General features: G+C 35.5%; 1 protein-coding gene across 1 annotated transcript in view; it reads right to left on the bottom strand.

Moving 5' to 3' along the window:
- Positions 1-3,679: 3,679 nt before the first annotated feature.
- DHX36 (DEAH-box helicase 36) overlaps positions 3,680-25,850 on the bottom strand; it is a 51,084-nt gene continuing 28,913 nt past the window's right edge. The window contains exons 14-25 of the mRNA XM_007086283.3: positions 25,764-25,828; positions 24,703-24,846; positions 22,471-22,588; positions 21,726-21,824; positions 17,420-17,593; positions 17,159-17,245; positions 15,997-16,080; positions 13,405-13,504; positions 13,217-13,307; positions 8,493-8,613; positions 7,464-7,616; positions 3,680-7,057 (exon numbers count right to left, since the gene is read on the bottom strand). Coding sequence (XP_007086345.2) covers positions 6,872-7,057; positions 7,464-7,616; positions 8,493-8,613; positions 13,217-13,307; positions 13,405-13,504; positions 15,997-16,080; positions 17,159-17,245; positions 17,420-17,593; positions 21,726-21,824; positions 22,471-22,588; positions 24,703-24,846; positions 25,764-25,828 — 1,422 coding nt within the window. The 3' untranslated portion in view covers positions 3,680-6,871. The remainder of the gene's footprint in view (positions 7,058-7,463; positions 7,617-8,492; positions 8,614-13,216; positions 13,308-13,404; positions 13,505-15,996; positions 16,081-17,158; positions 17,246-17,419; positions 17,594-21,725; positions 21,825-22,470; positions 22,589-24,702; positions 24,847-25,763; positions 25,829-25,850) is intronic.

Genomic DNA, 25,850 nt, shown 5'->3' with positions numbered 1-25,850 from the left:
TTGGACCTGTTCCTTCATCTTCAAGGCAGCCGTGGCATGTTTAATCTTTTTCACATTTGCAGTCTGACTCCATCTTACACTACCAGCTGGAGAAAACTCTGCTTTTAAGGAACTCACATAATTATTAGACCTACAACAGGATAATCATTCTTAGGATTAACTCAGAATAAACTGATTTGGGACCTTAATTAGATCCACAAAATTCCTTTACCATGCAACATCACATAACCACAGATGCAACACGTGGGGGGAGGGGGCAGGGATAACGTGGGTCATCTTAAAATTCTGCCTACACCACCACTTGTAAATCGTAAAATGCTAACTCGTTCTCCTGTATCATGTATCTAGTCATAATACAGCCATGTGATAGGAAACACCAATCAAAGGCATCTTTGTTGGATTTTTCCTCAAGCCGGTGATGGAAGAGGAAAGAGATGGGTATACCTTCTCTGAACCTAGCAAGATCCATTCCCCTCTTTACTCCATCCTCCATATCCCAAATTACCGCTGCGTTTTCCCTGGACTTTAGAAAGCAGCAGAGGCAGAGCCACTTGGGGGACTGCAGTGCCAAATAACGCAGGGCAGAGTTTAGTGCCTACAGTTATCACTCTTGTGCATTAAATCTCCAAAGGGCTTGTTCTGGAGTGAGGATATGAGCTTGGAGGACCGCAAAGTTTGCTCTTTGGGCTTCTAGCACACTGAGGTCCTGACAAAAGCAAGTTAAGCCTTACTCTGCAGGAAGCTAGCATCCTCTTAGTTCTCAGTTATTTCCAAGAACAATTTCTCAAAAGGTTCCACAAATTAGCAAACATTGGGAGACACAGCATCAATGATACAGAAAAAACATACTTACAGGGACTCTAGTGAAATCATTACATGCATAGAACAATTATAACCACCATCTTTATAGAGATAAATCTCAGCCAAACTTTAAAATGCAACACAGTACAAAACAACTGTAAGAAGCAACTGAGGGGGGAAAAAAACCCACCACCACTAGAAATTATGGAACTAGGTTTAACAGATTAGGTAGTTGGTGAACTGGAAGAGAGGCTAGGAGAAACACCCACAAAGAAGCATATAGAGAAGAGATAAGGAAAATGAAGAGGTTCATTTGGAGTCCTATGTGAGAGTGGAGAGACAGGGAGCATTGGCAAAGGGACTGTACCTTTAGAAACTGCTCTGACTGGTCATAGGATGCAGGCTGTCCGCAGGGGGAAGGGGCCTTGGGTAAAGTGATTCCCATCAGTTGAGGACAATTCCTATAGAGGGCTGACGGGTGAAGGCAGTCATCTGACAGCACTTGCAGCAGCTAAGGACATATTCCTTCAGTCCTGAGGGAGGATCTGGGCAGAACATCCCAATATTCACAATATTTACTACATGTAGCTATGTCAATATTAGACAAAATAGGTTTTAAGATAAAAGGTATGACTAGGGACAGAGAGACCCTAGATAATGATGCAAGTTTTATTGAACCAGGAAGATAAAATCCATGTATATTTTCTCTCAAAAACATGGTCTCAATATATATGTAAAACAAAAATTGGGAGAAATTTAAGAAATTAATCAAAAATCATAGCCTGTAACACTTTAACTCTCTCATTTGCTACATAAAAATAAAAGTGTAGAAGGAGATAAAAATCAATGAAAGTGTGGGAGTTCTTAACGATAATTTAAAATTTAATAGGCATATATAGAACACCACAATTTAAGCATATATGTTCTTTTCAAAAACACACAGAATATTAAAACATTTGACCATTTCCTGGGTCATAAAGCAAGTTTCAACAAATTTTAAAGGATTGAAATTGTATACAGAGTTCTATGATTACACTTGGGTTAGAAATAAGTAATAAAAATAAATAACCACTTGGAAACTTAGACTTAAATGTAAAACACAAAGCTGTAAAACCCTTAGAAAGTAACACAGAAGGGGTGCCTGGGTGGCTCAGTCAGTTGAGCGTCGACTTCGGCTCAGGTCATAATCTCACAGTTTGTGGGTTCAAGCCCTGCATCAGGCTCTGTGCTGACAGCTCAGAGCCTGGAGCCTGCTTCGAATTCTCTTCGGATTCCATGTCTCCCTCTTTCTCTGCCCCTGCCCCGCTCACACTGTCTGTCTCAAAAATAAACATACATACACACATACATAAATAGAAAGTAACACAGAAAATCTAGGTGATCTTTGGTTTGGCAGTGACTTTTTTTTTTTTTTTGGACAACCAAATGCAGGATGCATGAAAGAAAAAAATTACAAACTGAACCTTGTTAAAATAAAAAAATATCTGCTCTGTGACAGAAGAAAAGATAATCCAGAATAGGAGAAAATCTTGCAAAATACAGACCTGATAAAGCAGTGGCATCCAGAATATACAAAGAACTCTCAAATCTCCACAATTAGAAAACAACTCAATTAGGAGAGCCTGACTGGCTCAGCTGGGGGAGCATGTGACTCTTGGTCTTAGGGTCGTGGGTTCAAGCACTTACACTGGGTGAGATTAATCTTTAATAAAATCTTTGAAAACAACTTAATTAAAAAATGGGTTCTTTGAAAAGGTGAAATACAACTGATGCACCTTTTAGCAAGACTAATAATAAAGAGAAAATTACCAGTGTCAAGAATGAAAGGGGACATCATTACAGATTCCTCAGACATTAAAAGGATAAAGAGATATTTAAACAACTTCAGACTCATAAATTCAACAACTAAGATAAAATGGGCCAACTCATGGAAAACCACAAACTACCAAAGCTCTAAATAGTCCCCTAACTACTAAATAGAATTTGTCTAAAAACTTCTGAAAAAGAAATGTCAGGTGCAAACAGTTTCACCGGAGAATATTTTTTATAATTTTACTTCTTTATTCTGAGAGAGAGAGAGGGAGGCAAACAGGCAGAGAGAGGGAGAGAGAGAATCCCAAGCAGGCTCCATACTGTCAGCGCAAGGCCTAATGTGGGGCTCGAACTCACAAACTGTGAGATCATGACCTGAGCCGAAACCAAGAGTCAGACACTTAACCACTGGAGCCACCCAAGGGCCCCTCACGGAATTCTTACAAGCATTTAAGGAATTAACACCGATTCTATACAAACCTCTTTCAGAAACTGGAAGAGTAAGACTTCCCAACTCATTTTGTAAGGCCACCATTACCCCACAAAAAGGAAACTATAGATTGGTATCCCTAATCATTATAGAAATAAATGCAAATTAAAACCACAATGATACAGGACTCCACATCTACTGAAGGCTAACCTTAAACAACACCAATTAACAAAAATACCAAGTACTAGCAAGGATTTGAAACACTTGGAACCCCTCATATATTGCCAGTGGGAATGTAAAATAGCACACCCACTTTGGAAATCAGTTTGGCAGTTTCTTACAAAGTTAAACACACTTACCATGTGATACAACAATCTTAATCACAGGTATCTTCCTAAGAGAAATGAAAACCTTTATCTACACACAGCCTTGTATACACATGTTCACAGCAGCTTTATTTATAATAATAAAAAAAAAATAACTGAAAGGTCCATCAACTAATCAAAGAATAAACAAACTATGGTATAACCATACAAGGCAATACAATTAAACAATATAAAAGGAACAAACTACTGACACATGCAACAACATGACTATCTCAGAAGCATTAAGTAAAAGAAACTGGACACAAAAGACTAAATATGATTTTCCTTTTATTGGAAATTCTAGAAAAGGCAAAAATAGTGACAAATAGCAGATCAATGGTTGTCAATGAGTAGGAATAGAGGCAGGGGACTGACTGCAAAGGGGAAAAGGAAAACTTAGGTGACGGGAATGTTCTATGTCAGGATTATGGTGGCAGGCATTACATGACTTTATACGTTGACAATATTCATGGGATTATATACTTGAATTGGCAAATTTTATTATATATAAAATACTTCCTTAAAGCTAAAAAAAAAAAAAAAAGCATGGAAATACATGAAAAGGTAACAGTGGTAACATGCTTTTCTTCATATATTCAATTCCCAAATATTCTACAAATAAGGGTTTACTGTCTTAAAATCAGAAAATATTTAAAAACAATTAGCATATTATGATTATACCACATGATCACAATTACTTAAAAATAAATATACACAAACACAGAGCTAAAAGAGTGGAAGAAAATTTATGATTTACTTTGGGTGAAGGGGTACTAAAATAAATTCATTCTAAAGCTTTTCAATAATTTCTAGCTTTTAGGGTGGACTTTGTTTTAAAAATATAGGAAGAACAGAAAATCACCTGTAACAGGTATAAACGTATCTAGAGCTTTTGCCCAAGTTAATGAATTAGGAAGCATTACATGCATTCACTTTTCAAAGACACATTTTAAAGATTACTCAGGGGTTTCTTTGTCCCCCCCACCCACCCAAGTTTCTTAGTTATTCTAGACAGAGTTCAAGAGTTCAAGAATTCTAGGTATTGCTAAGAATGGTGAGGCAAATAGATTTTTCTTTTAAATGTCTTGATTCTTTAAAACTACTAAATAACAAAGAGTACTTAGATCTGGAACAAATTTTCCACTCAGTAATATACTATTCTGTAAACAAAAGAAACAACACAAATAGCACCTTCAATCAAGATTTCCATCCTGATCAGCTGTACAGAAGACATAAATTGAGAGTGATAGTAACCGCTTTAATCTCTCTCAATCGCTGATTTAAACAATTCTTTAGGAACATTTTCCTCATTCATATGGAGATTAAATATTGGTTTGGGAACATGGAACCAATTAAGTAATAATCCCTTTTTTTTAAAGAGATTCTTTAAATGCTTTCTTCCAAGACCATTTTGGCCTACTGTGAATTTAAACTGGAGAGTAAAAGCAAGAAAAAACACACATACGCAGACATAAAAACACTCATAGAGCAAATGGGACCCAATGGTCAGGTCACCTTGAGTTTAGGGACAAAACCACAATATTGTCATAGGACTCAATGCAAGAATTCAGTAAAAGATCACTTTTGGGAGACTAGCCAAGAGAATGGACTTAGGATACAGTACATTCAAAACCTTTAGATAATAAGGATAGGTTGACACACATTCCCAGAAATGAGAGCAGTACCTGAACCAGTGCTGTTACTCAGATCACCATAGCATTATGAATAAATCCCAGTTATTATTCGATACTCTTCCTTTGGTTTCCTTACATTTATTGGAAGGCACAGTAAAATTTGAATTTTTTAGAGTGCAGCAGGATGTTCTTTTATTTCTTTTTGCGGTATGTTCAGGTTCACTACTTTTACACCTTTTGTCAGACATGTGGTTCAAACTGTTAGATCACAAAAGAAATGGTAGAAACAGAGGCCGCAGCAAACACTCAATGATGGAGACCATGTATTTCAGTTAATATGCTTTCTGCCAAGTTATACACAATATACTACCTAAAAGTGGCTTAACTCAATGAAGAAGGGTTTATGATATTAAAATAAGTCCACGTGCAAGGCAAATCTAGAACTGGATAATTCAGCAGCTCACTAGCATTATCAAGGACTGTAGTGATTTATATCTTTCCACTGAGCCAACATCATTATCCCCTGGAATCCTAAAATGGCTACAGCAGTGCCAGATTCAGATAAGACAATGTCCACAGGAGAAAACTTCCTCCTCTAAATCTACTAGTGAGGAAAATCTTTCTCAGATGCCCTCTCGCAGGTCACTCGTCAGTTGCTATTGACAACACAGGTTCACATACTCATGCCTCATCAGTTACTTCTAAGAAGAATAAGACCATGCAGAACTGGCTTAACAGTCCGAGTTACCCTTGAGGAAGAGAGTCTAATACCCCTGGGCACAAGGCTATGTAGAGGGAGAACACTTGAACAGTCAAGCGAATGGGGAGGAAAAAATGGCTGTTGGATAGCAACCAACAGTATCTATCACAGTCTGGAAAGGCTGAAAATATTAGCCTATCACTAGCCCTGTCACGCGAGCTTCCACTGGTTAAGAGGGTAAAGCAGAACTCAGAACACAAAAATGAATGTAAAATGGATTGCTATAAAAAAATAAAATCCAGGGACAAATAATAACTAAGATTTACTGAATACATTCTATGTGCCAGACACTAGTCTAGGCACTTTACATTAACATATTTGATCCTCAACAACTGTTACCTTTATTTTACAGATAAAGAAAAGAGAAAAGCCAAGTAACTTGCCCAAGGGAGCTGGTAAGTCACAGCTGAAATTTGAACTTAGGTGGTCAAGTCTAGACTCATGTTCTCAATTGCTACATTATGCTGCACCGGGTAAAGTAAAAGGGATACAAATATATTCTAAAAAGATTAAAAAAAAAAAAAAATCAAATAAGCCAAAGGATAGATGGATGTAGAAACCAAGCCAAAAAGCTAGATGAGATTTATACACTGTACATTTTATTAAATACTGGGCTTTATAACAACAGATTAATTTACCTCTAATAGAAGTTTTACTTAAAAATGTGGTTGTGTTCAATTTTTTAACCTGATACTGCTTTTTGGCTAACCATTCTGTTTTTTTACCGGTTTCTGTATTCAGTCACTATGGGCAGAAAGATTAACTTTTCTTAAAAGAACAAAGGCATTTCTCAAGTGGTACAACACTCAATATATATAAGAGCAGTCCTCCCAAAGTGTGGACATGACCACAACAGAATATATGATCAGAAGACATATTGCTTTTTATGGTATATTTATAATAGCTACAGATAACATTGTTAAATCATGCACATTACATCTTTACTACCTAATGAAGATTTCTACCTTACATATGGAAATTATTCATGTCCCGTGGTTTGGCATCTAGCCAAAAATTAAACTATGATGGAAAATGGCTGTCAAAGTTTCAGACCACCACAGAAAAGTTGTCAGCTGTAATATCCATCCTGGAATCGTGGTGGAAAGTTCCTGGGACTTGCTTTTTCCTGTGTTTTAATCAAGTCTATAATAGCTGACAGTACTGCACAGTCTCTGGATTTAGTGTCCTTCCAATCTACCGGATGGGGACTTTCGATCTTCTCTTGCAGAAGGATATCTAGTTCTTTTCTTAATTCCTAAGGTTGGAAAAATCACATATGTTCAACAACGGCAAATACACTATTAAGCGGAGTAATAAATAAAAGTGACTTTAGCTGTTACAAGCAATTTCATAAGCTATTATACATAATACTGAAATATTTAGTGAGCAACTAACTAAAGTGTGGTTATGAGTAGCCAACTAAAGTATACTCCAGTTAAAAAATTCAAACTTCAATCACACCGAGCCGTTTAGAATGGCTGGTCCATAAATACCTCAAAAAACAATTCTGAGAAACTATGCATCAACTTCTCAACACCATTTGCTCTGTTCAAATCGAGCAAGAAATGTCTAATGCAACATATATAACACTTGGGACAAAACTGCAAGATCACATGCTAACTTGCCTGCAGATTCAAAGACAATCATGTAAAGTCAGTCACCTTAACAAGATGGGCAATTCTTGCTGGAGACTGAAAGACAATCCATTCATCTACGGCAATAGTTTCCTGATCATTATCCTTCTGGATGGAAATATCACCTCCAAAGAACAAGAGACAGTATGGGGAAACCTCTGTGCAGTCATACAAGTATATCTGTAATGAGAATTAAAGCAAACTAAAATGCTCAGGAGTCTGAAAGATTATTGCCACATTAATTCACTGCCACCAGTACTAATGATATTAGTGCTTTCCTTCTAAATCAGGTGTTATCCTGCTAGTGTGATTACTGAAACTAATTTTCAGAATGTATCATTTTAAACCAGCCAGTCTTCATTAATCCAGAGAACACAGTTTTATATTTGTTTCAATTCAAATAGCACTGTTCTTTAAAAAAAATATTTCCTGAGTGACACAATGAAAACACTAATGTATCTGAAATTATTTTTATCTATATATAAACAGAATCTCACTCAATGTTCTGACCAATACTTGATACATTGAAATATCAGCATAATTCTTTGTATGGTGTAAACCCCTATACCCGAGAATGCCAGTATTTATTCAAAACAGGCTCTGAAGGAAAACTATGCAAAGCAAGTAACTGTCCCAATTAAATAAAATACAAAGATCCATCGTGATAGACCTGCTGCACATTAAAAATATAGATTATTTTCTTCAGAGTTATAATTCGGGGCGCCTGGGTGGCTCAGTCACTTAAATGTCCAGCTCAGGTCATGATCTCAACAGTTCATGGGATTGAGACCTTCCACACCCCACAGCCACCACCTCCTGGCAGGCTCACAATGACAGGGCTGAGTATACTTGGGATTCTCTCCCTCTCTGCCCCTCCCCCACGCATGTATTTTCTCTCTCTCAAAATATATAAATAAACATTAAAAAGGAAAAGCCTTAATTCATGTCAGAAGAAAAATTTTCAGAAGAGAACAAATTTTGTTCATAATTGAGAAATACGCAACTGTAAAAAAGATCAATGTTCGAGGTGCATGATTATGTTAAATATTCACTTACACTACTTGTTCTCATCTTCAGGTGATAGATAAGCCAGTTGTAGTGAAATTCTGTTTGCTCCACATTAACAGATTTAGGATGAATAGCAACTAGTCCATCAGTTTTTGTGTAAACTTTGACCCTTTAAAAAAAGTTAAAATGCAATTTGTTAGACAAATTCTAGGAGATCCAAACCAATCCCAGAATCTAAAAAAAAAATTCCACAGGTGAGTTAACTTTTTGTAATATAAATTTACAAATTTGTATTTGCGAACAGAATTTTAACAAACATGGAAAAATATCAGTTAAATATGAATAACCACATGACAAACTCTTTTCTCGCAGGTGTAATTACTGAACATCTTAGGTGAGGAAATATCCCTTAATTCTGTTATTCACACTATACTACTAAAAAACTAAGAATAAAATAAATATCTGAAATAATTCTAAGGTATTCAGACCAAGAGAATAGTGTATACATTTTACCATCAATCACAATACTGACAATATCCTTAATTTCCAAAATAACTTTGTAAAATGAACAATTATGGGGACCCTGGGTGGCTCAGTCGGTTAAACATCTAACTCTTAATAAGGATCTCAGCTCAGGTCATGACCTCATGTATATGGGATTGAGTGCTGAGTTGGGCTCTATGCTGACACTATGGAGCCTGTGTGGGATTCTCTCTTTGCCTTTCCCTCTACTTGTGTGCGAGCATGCATCCTCTCTCACTCTCTCTCAAAATAAACATTTTTAAAAAATAAAAAATTTCATAGGTTACACACCCAGACGAATATAAAATAAAAAATTAAGAATTGTCTTTAAAAGGGATTTTAGGTACAACTTATTTTTAAAAACCTATCCTAAAATATGTTATCAATGGTTTCTTATTCATTCAAATCCCCCAATTTCAGAATGGGAATACTTGGAATAAGTGTATTTTTTTTAAATATGAAATTTATTGTCAAATTGGCTTCCATACAACACTCAGTGCTCATCCCACAGGTGCCCTCCTCAATGCCCATTACCCACTCTCCCCTGCCTCCCCACCCCCATCACCCCTCATTTATTCTCAGTTTTTTTTTTTAAATTTTTTTTTCATGTTTTTATTTATTTTGGAGGCAGACAGACAGAGCATGAGCAGGGGAGAGGCAGAGAGAGAGGGAGACACAGAATCCGAAACAGGCTCCAGCCTCTGAGGTGTCAGCACAGAGCCCGACACGGGGCTCGAACTCACAGACTGCGAGATCATGACCCGAGCCGAAGTCGGACGCTTAACCAACTGAGCCACCCAGGCGCCCCTTATTCTCATTTTTTTTTCAATATATGAAGTTTATTGTCAAATTGGTTTCCATAGAACACCCAGTGCTCATCCCAAAAGGTGCCCTTCTCAATACCCATCACCCACCCTCCCCTCCCTCCCACCCCCCATCAACCCTGTTTGTTCTCAGTTTTTAAGAGTCTCTTATGCTTTGGCTCTCTTCCACTCTGACCTCTTTTTTTTTTTTTTTTCCTTCCCCTCCCCCATGGGTTTCTGTTAAGTTTCTCAGGATCCACATAAGAGTGAAAACATATGGTAACTGTCTTTCTCTGTATGACTTATTTCACTTATCATAACACTCTCCAATTTCATCCACGTTGCTACAAAAGGCCATATTTCATTCTTTCTCATTGCCAAGCAGTATTCCATTGTGTATATAAACCACAATTTCTTTATCCATTCATCAGTTGATGGACATTTAGGCTCTTTCCATACTTTGGCTATTGTTTAAAGTGCTGCTATAAACATTGGGGTACAAGTGCCCTTATGCATCAGCGCTCCTGTATCCCTTGGGTAAATTCTTAGCAGTGCTATTGCTGGGTCATAGGGTGGATCTATTTTTAATTTTTTGAGGAACCTCCACACTGTTTTCCAGAGTGGCCGCACCACTCTGCATTCCCACCAACAGCGCAAGAGGGTTCCCATCTCTCCACATCGTCTCCAGCCATCTATAGTCTCCTGATTTGTTCATTTTAGCCACTCTGACTGGCGTGAGGTGGTATCTCAGTGTGGTTTTGATTCGGATTTCCCTGATGAGGAGGGACGTTGAGCATCTTTTCATGTGCCTGTTGGCCATCTGGATGTCTTCTTTAGAGAAGTGTCTAATTAATGGTTTCTGCCCATTTCTTCACTGGATTGTTTTTTGCGTGTGGAGTTTGGTAAGTTCTTTACAGATTTTGGATACTAGCCCTTTGTCTGATATGTCATTTGCAAGTATCTTTTCCCATTCTGTCGGTTGCCTTTTAGTTTTGTTGATTGTTTCCTTTGCAATGCAGAAGCTTTTTATCTTCATGCTTCTGCACTGCTAAGGAGTAAAGGTATTCTGACATAGCTCTAGTCAGTCTCTCAATTTCCAGGGTCTTTCTTTGATAGTCATAAAAGTTTTACCTCAAAATACACGAGTCTTTAATCAATATTATTCAACATGGAGATGTCTGACAGTTTCTTTTGAAACAATCAATGGTAATTGCCTGTATTAAATGACAACATAAAAGCTCTTAATCCATTAATCCTTCCCATTTGTTTTTAAGAGTATCTTTCCATGGTTCTAGGAACTCATAATACTTCTAACCAAATTCATGAATCACAGTCATGAGTCCTTAGAATAAAATCAGAAATTATTCTTCCTCACCACAGCCTATTTAACCAATGCCACCCTATAACCCTCCATCATGAAAGCAGCAGGGGTTGGCAAACTTTTTCTGTACAGGACCACACAGAAAATATTTTAGGCTTTGTAAGCCAGATGAGCTCCATCACAGCTACTCAAGTCTGCTGACAAAGCAGGAAAGCAGACACAGACAACATGTAAACGAAGAGGTGTGGCTGTTCCAATAAAAATTTATACCAACAAGAATTTTGGCCAAGCATGCTAAAATTGGCTGGTCCCTGGTCTAGACCAAAATAAAGCACCAATACAAACAGAACTACATTTTTTTCCGTAAATCCTTCATAGGATGGCAGAGAAATTTACAAAATGTATTTCAGAGTCTCTGTTAAGCTATCTGTAAAGACAAGAATGGATATTTTAAAAAACTGACCAAGTAATGATCTCAAAAAAGTACCTGGTTCACTTAAAGTGTAGATAATCCAGTTACAATGATTAAAATTCATGTTATCCATAACTTCCTATGTGACAATAAGGTTTTTCAAACTCTGCATATTTGACATATTAAACTGAGTAATCCTTGTCGTGGAGGCTGTCCTGGGTATTAAAGGTTTAATAGCATCTCTGGCCTCTATCTACTAGATGCTAGTAGTACTGCCCCAGCTGGAACTACCCCAAATGTCACAGTCAAATAAAATGTCCCTTGGCAGGTAGTCACCCCAGTTGAGAAGCACTGCCCTAAAACAATGTCTGCACTTTAATCTGTCTTTGAGATCTTGTATTTTCATGTTTATCATCATAGGATATCCAAACTTTTTCATTTAATGTCAGTTTATTTTGTTATTGTACAGTAACTGTTTTATATGCCTTATTTATATGAGCTTAAATGCCATTATAATATGATAATATCAAATAATTTCCCCACTTTTTTTTTTGGACACCTATGTTCTTTACAATACATCTTTTTAAAAAACATTTGGAATTACTTCCTTAGGACACAATGCTCAAATTAACGTATTCACTTATGAATCCACTGGCCAGGGACTATTTTAATGACATGACACAAGAGTCTAATGTGTCTTCATTCACACACTACTACACATCTGTGACTTAGAGTTGCTGTTTCCTCACTAGAATGAACTTATTTGCTAGGCAAAAAATATGCCTTGCAGTCTCCAATTATTCCTGAGGCTAATTATTTGTACACATATTTAAAAGTTATACCTTATTACCTAAAACAGTGAAATCACCACAATTTTCATCAAAGAGGTAAATTAGAAAATTATGTGTCTTAGAAGAGAAGAAACCCTAAAAAAGTCTTCTCTAGGTAATAGCCATCCATGCACTGTTTTTAAATGTTTATTTTTGAGAGAAACAGACAGAGAGAGAGAACACAATCAGGGGAGGGGTAGAGAAAGGGAGACACAGAATCCAAAGCAGGCTCCAGGCTCTGAGCTGTCAGCAGAGAACCTGACGTGGGGTTTGAACTCACCAACTATGACATCATGACCTGAGCAGAAGTTGGACACTTAGCCGACCGAGCCACCCAGATGCCTCTGCACTGACTTTTTTTTTTTTTAATAGCTGGCTTACTTTCCTAATATTTACCCCAGTATTATATTTCATTAACGTTCTTTGTGAATAATGGGTGATGGGAGAGCTGACTCCAGGTAAGTGCTATGAGGGAAAGTGATGCCTGTGTTAAATAGTTTGCATTCTCTTAAATTTATTATTTTTTTTAATCTTTATTTTTTATTTTTGAGAAAGAGAGAGAGTGCAAGCAGGGTAGGAACAGAGAGAGGGAGACATAGAATCCCAAGCAGGCTCCAGCCTCTGAGCTGTCAACACAGAGCCCGACATGGGGCTTGAACTGACAAACTGTGAGATAATGACCTGAGCCAAAGTCAGATGCTTAACTGACTGAGCCACCCAGGTGCCCCTACATTCTCTTCAATTTAGATCAAAAGTAAAGAACAAGAACATGGCCCAAATATAAAGAAGAACAAGTTTAAAATATAAGCTCTGCTGCCATAAAGAGGATTTCAAAAGCTGAAGGAGACAATTAGAAATAATTCATAATAATCTTCAATGCTTACATTTTTCTTTTTTTACCCAAATTTAGTCGGATTTTAGCAACTTTAGGATATAAACCAGCACAGATGACAGCTTTAATTATCTTCTCATTATCTATTGGGAGTAGGAAGATAGAGGGGAAAAAAATTAAAATACAGATACAACAAACAATGCAAAAAGCAAGCTATTTTCACTGCATTTTCTTCTTTACCTGAATTTATATTAGATTTTGGATCTTTAGGATTTCTACTGCTTACAAATCCAGCTCCAAGAAGATGCTCAGCAAACTGTCCTTTCATGTTATGCAGCATCTAGGGAGCAATGGTAACAAACAGAACTAGAATACCTTTCATACAGATTTTTATAGGGGCCATACAACGTATACTCATATAAATAGCTGTAAGTTTTCCTTGCTTTATAAGACACTTGCAAAAATGTGATGTTTTAGAGCAGAGGCTGGCAAACTACAAAATTTACAAACACCTGTTTTTGTCAATAAAGTTTTACTGAAACAAAGTCACACTCACTCAGCTATTATTTATGGTTACTTTTACACTATAATAACAGAAGTGAGTGGCTCTAACAGACACCATATGGCCTATAAGCCTAAAATATCATCTGATTTTTTAACAGAAAAGTTTTGCCTGCTATTAAGGAATAACCACTGATGTTTTAAGTATTGCTCCATTCTGCAGAAGATTCATTAACATAATTTAAAAAATGGTTCTCCACCCCATATTTTGAAAACAAACAAAACTCCCAAAAAACAGAAAAGCATAAATAAAACAATCAACATCCATATATTTCTACTACATCCATAGTTCTACTACTGAGAATTAACTGCTGTTACATACTGGCACAAAGGCTTAATGTCTGTTTTTCTGTTTTGTTTTGAAGAAGAATCCTAATTTGAATAAAAATGATGCATGGCTCATTATAAAGCACACAAGTAATACAGGAAGTACAAATGAAATTTCCCTAACTCAGTTTAGCCAGAAGTAACCATTTACTAACTAAATAATACTGCAGACATTTACACATATATACTGACAGAAGAGTTAGATAGAAATGCTATCCTAACAATGGGACAATGTATAAAAGCTATTTTAATACGAGTATTAAAATTAATTTGAGTTCAATTTTTTGGGGGTGCTGGATAATTTGAGTTCAATTTTAAAAAGTTAAATAGAAATAAAAATTAAATTGATGAATCTTAAATTTTCACAATCACAAAAGATAATAAAGGATCCTTTAAGCTTAAAATAAGAGATTATGAAACGTAAAGTTGGTCTTAAGTCTATATCCCTTTTGTGAACTACGTGACTCTGACACTCTAGACCATGTCCTGGTTTTTTTATCACCATTATTTTATACTGTTCAGAATAATAACTATTCTACTCTATTCTGTTCTGTATCTATAATTCCCAATACTGTTTTGTATTTGTTCTATATTTAAATGATATCCACACATAACACTCATTGATTTAATAGGTACTCTCCATTTCTGAAATTCTTTTTATCTCTTAATAGACAGCAATTCAATGTCTCTTTTTCAAGAACAGCTCATGGGTGTAGTATTTCAAATGCATTCTTGAATGCCTGTCCTCTGTCTTTATAGGTGGATTAATATCTTGACTGGATAGAATATTCTCAACCCTTGGATTCAGTCATCTTTTCATACATGTAGTTCATTTTATTTTCTCTATTGAAGGAAATGTTCTTGCACATATCTCTGAATACATAGTCATAATTACACCTGAATTTTCTATGGAGAGACACCTATTATCTTCATGATGGATCAGTCCTGTCTTCCTGTCTAGAAGCTTTTTACTTATTGTTTTCAATTTTTTCTTTTGTGGCTGCATCTACAAACTGTGATTACCTAGACTCTTTCTTCTAGATCAATCCTTTACAGGGATATCCATTTTGTTCCCTGTAATTCTTTTGGTCATCAATGTGTCTTCTTAGGTCAGCAGTCTTTTCATCCACTCTATTGGTTTATTTTCTTATCTTTGTTTTATTGAATTCATATTCTTCCTAAACTGTTATTTACTATGAAGCAGTTGTACAGTATTTTCTGTTGAGATATGTTGTAATCTATTCTTTTTTGACACTGATTGTTGTAACTTTGAGAACTGTCATATTTCATTTTGTTAATGTTTGCACAGCTTTTATTAGATTTGCTAGACATGCTAGATTCTTGATTCTTTTACCCCCTTGTACATTTGTTAAATGTCCAGTACCAAGGTTCCTGCCATATCACTGGAATGTACATGTAACAGGGGAACGTGAGGAATTCCTAATCTTACACTTCTCCAATTCAGTGTAGAGTCGTTATGTCTGATGTCTATCTGTCCTGTTTATTTACGATCTCTGGTTCACAAAGGCCTCCTTTCCAGTGTTTTCTTATTAAAGATAACCTACCCAAAAGTTAAGGTAAAGATACTGTTTATTATTTTAAAATAGATTTTAGGAGTATCAGTGAGCATTTTCAGGCTGAATCATCAAAACAGCAACTAGAAGGTGGGGGCAAAAAGAGTACCCAAGCTTTACTACATTTTCCTGCTATACTCTGGAATCTTGTTTCTTTTCTTAGCCATTAGCCACCTTTATGTTTATTATATTATATACCTTTGTTTTGTTGCAGTTGATTTATTTAATAAAGATTCCTTCTATTATTTTGTAAAATCATTTAACTTCATGTAACAAACTGACACCATTAACTTTTTTGCTAAAGATCTAACTATACAAAATGGATACATATAAACATATTTGGGAATCATTTCAAAACATTCACCATTACCTGCAATGTGTTTGAAGACAAAAAATATTCCCAGCAATAGTCTTTTTCATATCTGAAACCACGTCGCCTAGCATCTTCCCAGCCCTATGGGGCAAAGAAATTAAAGAAAACTATTAATATTGTTCATCAAAGCAAAGATTCTTACTAGTTTATCTTTATTTGGGTAATAACTTACTCTTCTACCAATACTTCATCTTCTTTATAAACTACTCAAAGAATTTTGAAATTCACATACTATTAAAAAAAAAGCACTCCCCATGATTCTAGTTGTTAAGATATACCCACTAATGAATTTCCAGACCTTTCTTCATACAAACAAGTACAAGTTATATAACAATATACTGTGTATTTTATACAAAATGCCATCATATATATTAGGTATTAATAAAAAAGAACACTGCTGAACAAATTCTAATGCTACTGTATTGGAATATACACAAATATATATTATATATATATTATATATATATATAATATATATATAATATATATGTATGTAAATATATATATATAATATATATATATATATAATATATATGTATGTATATGAAGTTATATACACAGACAAGGGAAGATGGGGAAAAAGAAAAGTTAATACTGGATGAGCTCAAAGAAAAAAAATACATAACTTTCCCATAATATGTGGTATAAAAATAAATCTAGAGCTACAGTAAAAAGATACTATCTCTAAAAACCTAATTACATTTAAATTTTGCAAATATGGGTGATAAATGTATTCCTCACATAAGCTTGACTTTTGGGAGGAGAAACGGTCTCTCTAAATAATGTGCATGATTAGCATAGTCATCAAAATGTTAAATCTGAATAAGTTAGTTTATTAATAAACAGACTAAGACCACCTTTTACGAATGTCAACACAAAGATATAAATGAATATAAAATAGATTTTTAAGATAAACTGTTAATTTGTTCTACTGTTATCAAAATACAAATACAGATTTTTTTTTTCCCAAAAGGGTAAATGTAATGAACTATCAAAAAATATATCATGTGCAATGTTTTTTAAATGTTCACCTAATTTTAAACACTCAGCAATTTATTCCTGATACCTATTAAATATACACATTTTAAAAACTGAGTACATCTATTATCAGCTTTTCACTTGAATGAACTGTCACAATCCAGAACAAGTCATTTTTTACCTCAAATGCATTCACAACTGTCAAATGGTCACTTTTGGTATCTTTTGCCAATTCTTTTCTTCTTGCATCTGCAATCTTTTCTTTGCCCTTAAGAAAGAAGGAAAAAAAAAAAAAAAAAAAGAAAAAATAGATGAAGGCCACTTAAATTGCCCTGATGGTCAAGTGAGAAAGGCATTCAAATAAAATGCTGAAAAATGGATCTCAACAAAAACTATTCTGTGAATATAAAAACGCTTAGCCTTTTATCTGTATCTTTCTTACCAATGGAATGACAAAAGGATCTTTGAAGCTGAGACTAGCAGCAATGGTGAGTACTGGGTCTAAACAACAGAAAAGAGCTCCAAAAAGAATCATTTTTCCAATGTGTGGCTCAACTGGTAATCGTGCTAAGTGGACTCCAAGGGGTGTCAATTCTTCTTGTTTATCCAAAGCATTCTGTAAAGCACGGATTTATGTTTAAAATCAACACTGTAAAGCATCCTATTCAAAGCTATTTTAGTTTGCTTTAAAATAAACAACAGGAGAGTTCTCACTCTTAGACCCAAATGCTTTAATATTGTTTGATGCTGTTTTCTTCACCAAAACAGAATTTCTGAAGTCAGCAAAGGTTAGAAACTTACATTAAAATAGACAAAATATCCACAACCTGGCCCTACTCTAAATGTTAGGAGAGAAATAAGAGAAATACCACATTAGCAATCTTTCAATCAAATAAAATCACCCCCTGGTGTTGTGGGACAAAATAAAACAAAGAAAGAAACAACTATTATATATTCGAAATATATAATGCAAAGCTTTGATTCTGGTAGTTTACATCAGACAGGAAGGCAAGAAATAATGGGCATATCCAGAACACTGAAAACTGGGGGTGGGCTACTGCTCTGATTACCTAGGTAATTTGGTCCAATCGTCCCACTGAATACAGCTAGGAAAGCTGCTTGAAGACACTGAGGAGTTAAAAAAGAAGTATAAAAATTCCAAGTATAGAATTTGGAGAATAACAGAAGTCCAGGGAGGTGAGCCCAGAACTGGTGCTTCTTTTCCTGGCAGAAGCAACATAAATCTTCGCTGGCCATCTTAAGTTTCAAATTTTTATCTACAAAGAGCACTATAAATGCAATGCCCAGTACACAATTAAAATAACTAGGTACACAAAAAGATACCAAGAAAAAATAAAAACCATAACCCGTATGTATCCCATCAGAAAAGACTTCTACTAAACATTTATGGTGGAAATAACCTTAATCTTACAAAAAATTCTTTCAGAGAACAGAAAAACAAAAAAAATATATAATGCTCCCTACTTGTTTTTTTGTACCTGGCATAATCTTGGTAACAAACTGGACAGGGACATTTGGAGAAAGGAAAACTACTAAATAAACTTATGCATGAGAAACCACAGGGAGGAAAAAAAAAAAAAAAAAGGAAATTGAATCCCAGCAAGTTAGATTTGTTTCAGGAATGAAAGTTGGTTTAACATTTGAAAAAAAAAAAAAAAAATCAACGTAATCCAATACACAGCAAATTAAACAAGAAAAAACCCACATCATAATCTCATGAGAGGCAGAAAAGGGATTTGACAAAATCAATTATCCATGCACAATAAAAATCTTTTAGTAAACCAGAAACTTCCTTAATTTGACGGTTTCCATGAAAAAAATCTTCAACAAATACACTCAACAAATTGTTGACAGCTTTCCCTCTGAGAAAAAGAACACAAGAATGTATACTATCATACCACTTCTGCTCAAGATTGTACTATGGGTCCTAGATGATTGGAAAGGGATAAACAGAACTATTTATAGGGCCCCTAGGTGGCTTAATGGGTTAAGTGTCTGACTCCTGATTTCAATTCAAGTCATGATCTCATGATTTCGGTTTGCAAAATGGGAGCCCTGTGCTTGGGTCCACACTGACAGCAAGGAGTCTGCTTGGGATTCTCTGCCCCTTCCCCAACCAACCATCAACAAAACTAAAAAGCAACCTACAGAATGGGAGAAAATATCTGGAAATGACATATCTGATAGAGGGTTAGTATTCAAAATATATAAAGAACTTATAAAACTCAACACCCTAAAAATGAATAATCTGATTAAAAATGGGCAGAAGACATGAACAGACATTTTTCCAAAAAATATAGATGGCTAACAGACACATGAAAAGATGCTCATCACTTGTCATTAGGGAAATACAAATAGAAACCACAATGAGATATCACCTCATGCCTGTCAGAATGGCTAAAATCAACACAAGAAACAAAAGGTGTTGGCGAAGATGTGGAGAAAGGGGAACCCTAATGATGCACTGTTGGTGGGAACCCAAACTGGTGTATCCACTGTGGAAAACAGCATGGCCACTCTTCAGAAAGTTAAAAATAGAATTACCTTACAATCCAGCAACTGCACTACCAGGTATTCGCTCCAAGAATACAAAAATACCAATTCAAAGGGATACATGCACCCCAAATGTTTACAGCAGCACTGTCTACAATAGTTAAACTACAAAAGCAGCCCAAGTGTCCACCAACTGATGAATGGGTAAAGAAGATGTGGCATGTGGCATGCATATATATATACACACATATATATATGTATATATATATAGGAATATTACTCAACTATAAAAAAGAATGAAATCTTGACATTTCCAAAGATGTGGATGGAGTATCATGCTAAGTGAAATAAGTCACTCAGAGAAAGACAAACACCTAATAATTTAACTCATACATAAAATTTAAGAAACCAAAGAGCATACACAAAAGAAAAACAGAAACAAAAACAAAAAATCCCAGAGAGGCAAACCAAGAAACAGACTCTTAATTACAGAGAACAGATGGTTACCAGAGGGGAGATGGGTGGGGAGATGGGTTAAACAGGTGATGGCGATAAGGAATGCACTTGTGATGAGCACTGGGTGTCTTAAGGAAGCATAAAATCACTATATGGTACACCTGAAACTAATACTACACTGTATTTTAACTGTAATTTAAATAAAAACTTTAAAAAAGCTTTGGAATCTACTGTTGAGAGAAGGATTTGCTGGCCTTTTCATGATGGAGAAGGATTTGCATGGCCGTTTCAAGCAAACGGCTAAGTAAAGACTGGTTCTTAAATTCAGTTGGGAGAGAAGAAGCCACCCACTTGGGCTTCAGAGTCCAGCTGTTCTCTGGTCATCCATCTCTACCATCAACAGTAAGTTGATTCTCTGATTGCCACCTCGCTCTATTCTATTAGACGAAATAGCAGCAAAGCTCTATTCTACTAGATAAAAGCCTAGGTGGGAAGACAGGTCAGCAGTAAAACTGTACTACTTCCTAAAGTACCAGGAACCTCACTAAACCTAATACAAATTCCAACAAAGATAATTAACAATGCTTTTTCATTTAAATAACTCACATTAAAACCTACTACAGTGTTCTGATGTAGGTCAAATTCTCAAAATTACCTGTATAAATGGCTTAAATAAAAATGAAATATATAAAGTACATCTTCAGAAACCTCTAACCCCACACGAATCAACAATTTTAGCAATGACAAAAATGTTCTATGTGCAATGTGACTAGAGATGCTGAATTTGTAATTTACTTCAAAATTCAAATTTAAATAGTCACATGTGACCAGTGGCTGCCTTACTGGAGAAGACAGCTTGAACCACTTTTTCTCTTCTCTGAGCATTACCTCACAGCGCCCTTCTCCTCACTCTGGGTACTAATTCATAGCCAGTCCTGTGACTCTTCTCAACATGGTCTTGTGCAGGGATGGCTACCAACTAAGTAGTAACTTGTTAAGTCACTGAAACTAGTTTCTCAAAACAATGATGTCACAGAAAGAACATAAAGCAGAACAAAACAAAAAAAAAAAAATTAAGACCAAAATGTCAGGCAGGGGGATATAAAGCTCATTAGTATTCTTTCAAAAATACAAGAATTGCCTTCATAAGATGTCCACAGTCATTAAATTACTTGGATTTGAGAAAAGCTCTGAAAACATTATGGTAATCAGAAGAATCTAAGAAACCAACCAAATTCATCTGAAGAATGCAAATGAAGACAAAGACCAGTAAACTGAAAGATATAAAATTTACCTAGTTTTTTTTTTTTTATGTTTATTTTTGAGAGAGACAGATAAAGTAGGAGTGGGGAAGGGGCAGAGACAGAGAGAGGGAGGGAGACCAAAATCTGAAACAGGCTCCAGGCTCCGAGCTGTCAGCACAGAGAACAATGCGGGGCTTGAAATCCAGAACAGCGAGATCATGACCCAGGCTGAAGTCGGACGCTTAACCGAATGAGCCACCCAGGTGCCCCCAAAATTTTATCTAGTTTTAAAACAAGCCTACAATGAAAAAATTGTGTGGAAAGGACCCAGAATAATAAGACCATCACAAAGGTATCATTTTATAACTTTCTAATTCACGTTTCATATACCAAGCCAAAGAGTAAATCAAATTTGGCACTGTGTATTCATTGATCTACTTCATAGTAATGAGAGTAAATTTTTTAATCAGGTGGCTTACGTGCTCTAACATTATAAATCTAACTTAACATTTTGAAAAATAAAATAAAATTTACCAGTTCCATCAGGTGTTTTATGGAGAGTGACACCGCTTCATCTGATGGTGGATCCATTAACCTACTCAGAAAATAAGCAATTCCACCTAGCCTTAAAATCTGGGGGAAGACAAATATAATTAAACATATATCATATACTGACATTAACAGTTTAGTCATGCCTGTGTCAGTCAATTAATAAAGCATCAAACTTATACATGATTTTCACATTACTACTTTCTATCACCCACCAGCTTTATATTAATGAGAAAAGTAGCTGGTTAAAATCTCAACAAATAGGTTATTACCGATCTTTTTCAAAATAAAAAGGTTGTTTCTATCAAAATACATATAAAATGCCAAAAAATGGTGAGTGGTTTATCAGACGGACAGCACCTTAAGATGTAGTAACAGTACATGTAGCTAATATTTATTTACTGAACACTTACTCACTACATGCCAGGCAATGTTCTAAAGAATTCTATATAAGCTTTATTTAAATAACTTGCCACTAGCCTGTCAGGGGAGTTAGGATTCAAACACAGGCAGCATGATCCTAGAGCAGTACATGATAAAATGTGTTTAATAAACATTTGAAGGAAGTTTAAAGACAGTTTACTAAAACACACACACACACACACACACACACACACACACACACGCATAACAATTCTTCACAGATTAATATACTACTTTCTTCTATACAAATGTTGAAAATTAGAACCCCACTCTCCATTTAGTTCCTTAACTCTCCCACCTAATTTACCTTTATTTGTAAACAAAGCTCTTCTAGAGGAGTTCTCAAAATTTCTGGCAGTTGATAGTCATCCAGAAGGCTTGCTCTAAGACCATTATATAGATGATAGCAATGACCAGGCTGTACTCTTAAAAAATAAATAAATAAAAGGAACATTACCAATGACTTTTTAGAACTCCAGAGAAAATAGCAAGCAGGGAAAATAGCCAATATCTGTATCATATGAACTACACCATAACTAACTTAATATTTCATTTTTATTAATCATACATTCCTTCTCCCCATGTATCTGAGGAACATTATCTAGATCCATTATCCCTATGTTCTAGTTTTAAGAAAGAGATGATTTCCTCCCCGCACCAATAATTTGGTTCCTTTTTACTAACTTACAGATTCCAGAATGCTGTGCTTAATAACTGTTTACTGAGGTTTACCCTCTATATGCCTTGTGAGCATTTTATGTAATAATCCTAGCATTATGTTAACCTGTCTATATTATTTAAAATCTTTAAATTTTTTTTTTTTAAGTTTATTTATTTTTGAGACAGAGAGAGACAGAGCATGAATGGGGGAGGGTCAGAGAGACAGGGAGACACAGAATCGGAAGCAGGCTCCAGGCTCTGAGGCATCAGCCCAGAGCCCGACGCGGGGCTCGAACTCACGGACCGCAAGATCGTGACCTGAGCCGAAGTCGGACGCTTAACCGACTGAGCCACCCAGGCGCCCCTAAAATCTTTTAAGTATGTGCTATTTAGTGAGCTCTCAGAGGGATTTTGGAAATGTTTTAGTTGCTGAATTTTTCTTTAGTGATATAAATGGACAGTGTTAAGGATAGACATGTAGAGGTGAGGGTATTCATATATTTTCAAACAGAATAAATATTCCTATGGGCTCTTGCTGCTAAAGGAGGGGGAGGTCCATTTTCTATAGGAATAAAAATAAATTCTAAAATTCTTAGCTATTTCTGTCACAAGTATACAAAGACCCATCATCTATTAATATAACATGCCTGTAAAAACGAAGAATGCTTCCACTGAGGACCATATAATATAGTTTGATTTGGCCTTCAAAGTAATTATTAATCAAATCAGGCTTTGGTAAAGGAATTTATTATCTGTGGACCCTACAAGAGGCTATTTTTCATTTGAATTAAACCACTGTAATTCCACAGTTAACTTCTATCAAGCTACTGCAAATGAAAATTTAGACGAAACATAATACTTCGTTTACTTTATTTCTAGAACCGTTTTATGGATCAAACCTAAGGCTAGTATGTTTACTATTCATATAAAAAAGTGTACCACAATGGTGAATACTACTTGAATTAGTATCCAGTGGTATTAAGTCTTCATGAGAAAACCTCAGTCTTAGAGATTATTCTTAGAATAAGGTATCACTTCAGCTCAAGAGCAGCAACTGCATAATCTAATAAACGGCCTACAAATTGCAGTGGGATAATCTGCAAGATTATAGCAAGATACAGAGCTTTACTACCTACAAATGTAAAACAAAGTATTGCTGAAATTATCTAACTCTCCTTTCCTTACTTACGCCAGTTATCTGAAGATTAATGGAAATTTTTTCGTACTACCTGTAGGAGGCAAAAGAAAAACTCTCTTCTACAACTTCAGACGTGATTCTACCACTCATATGAATAAGGGTGTAAAACTTCTAGGAAGTATGTATTAAAATGAATAATAAGTGCAATTACTTGTGTTAAAGGCAAATCACTCTTTCTACCATTAAGATAGAGATATTATTTCTTATGCTACCCCCATATCAATGAGAAAACTTCCTTGTGTTTTCATTGGTAACTAATAGTGAAAAACTAGTATAGATGTAAAGCACAGGGTTAGGAGCCCAGACTGGAGCCAGACTGCCTGGGTTCAAGTTCTGACTCTGCTACTTACACAACTGTTTAACTTTTAATTTCTTTATACCTTAATTTCCATACCCTTAAAATGGGGGCAATAACCTAGTTCCTAGCATTGTTGTGAAGATTAAGCAAGTTAATATATACAAAGTGTTTAGGAGATAACATGACATTCAAATATTATTACTAGTTATGATTAGTAATTCATGCTTTTTAAAAAATGGAAACAAAATTAAATAGAATAACAAATTAACAAATAATATTAATTTTAATTAACTAGATTGAAAAATTAAAAATAGAAAACTTGGCAGATATTTTTCCAAAGAAACTATGATTAAAACAACTTACAGACAAAGGTTCCATCTTACCTTCCAGCTCGACCTTTCCTTTGTTTGGCATTAGCTTTACTAACCCACTCAGCAGACATGGTACTGATGTTGTTTTGTGTGTCAAAGTGTGTCTCTTTTATTTTTCCTCCATCTATTACATAAACTACATCATCTATGGTAATGCTGTTTGGAAAACAGATGTATGAAATATTAAAAATACATTAAAAGCACATAACCTCTAACAGGACTACAGATAGGGACTTCAAAGCATTTTTAATTAGTCATATTGATTTTGCAGTTAGGGATTTTCACCACTGTTCCCACATTCACCAACATTACAGGGATCAAGCCCCTTGTTGGGCAGGCAGCATCAGGAGCTGTAGTGGCAGTCAATTCTGCAGATGACATGAGGAATTTTTATTTGCCCATAGTCAAACTTCATAGCTTGCTTGATGACTTTTGTACCTAGCTCTGTGGGCCCAAGTTCCCACATGGTTTAATATCAGCTTCCACAGAAAAATCTGTTTCAATGAGTATAAAGACATATTAATGCTTCCAAAGGAATATAAGAAATTTTAAGGCTATTCATAACTAATTACCAAACAATACGACGACCCCCAACCAGAAAAAGGCAAAACCAAAATTGACCTCAACTCCCATGATTCCTTAAGAAGGTTTTTTTTTTTAATGTTTATTTTTGAGATAGAGTCACTGTGCAAGCAGGGGAGGTGCAGAGAGGCAGAGAGAGAGAGAGGGAGGGAGACACAGAATTTGAGGTAGGCTCCAGGCTCTGAGCTGTCAGCACAGAGCCCATTGAAGGGCTCAAACTCACCAACTGAGAGATCATGACTTGGGCTGAAGTTGGACGCTTAACCAACTGAGCCACTAGGCACCCCAAGAAGGCTTTTTAAAAAACACTTAGAAAGGCTAATCCATTATAGGATTAGAAAGCAAACAAAAGCCTCTGCCCAACACCATGACTAAATTAACTTTAAAGACATTATGAAGTATCTTTTAGAGAGAGAAGTGTATAAGGTATGCTAATTTATGGGGCTCAAAACTCATAATCATCAGTAGTTGATATTTAAAACAATTTTTACCTAGTCTCTGCAATATTGGTAGCAATTACTATTTTCCGAACACCAGGAGGAGTTCTTTTAAATACCTGTAAGAATCAATACATCAAA

Source organism: Panthera tigris, chromosome C2, assembly GCF_018350195.1.
Source record: "Panthera tigris isolate Pti1 chromosome C2, P.tigris_Pti1_mat1.1, whole genome shotgun sequence".
NCBI lineage: Eukaryota > Metazoa > Chordata > Mammalia > Carnivora > Felidae > Panthera > Panthera tigris.
The sequence above is the reverse complement of the archived record's forward strand: the minus strand, read 5'-3'. Positions and strand labels throughout refer to the sequence as shown.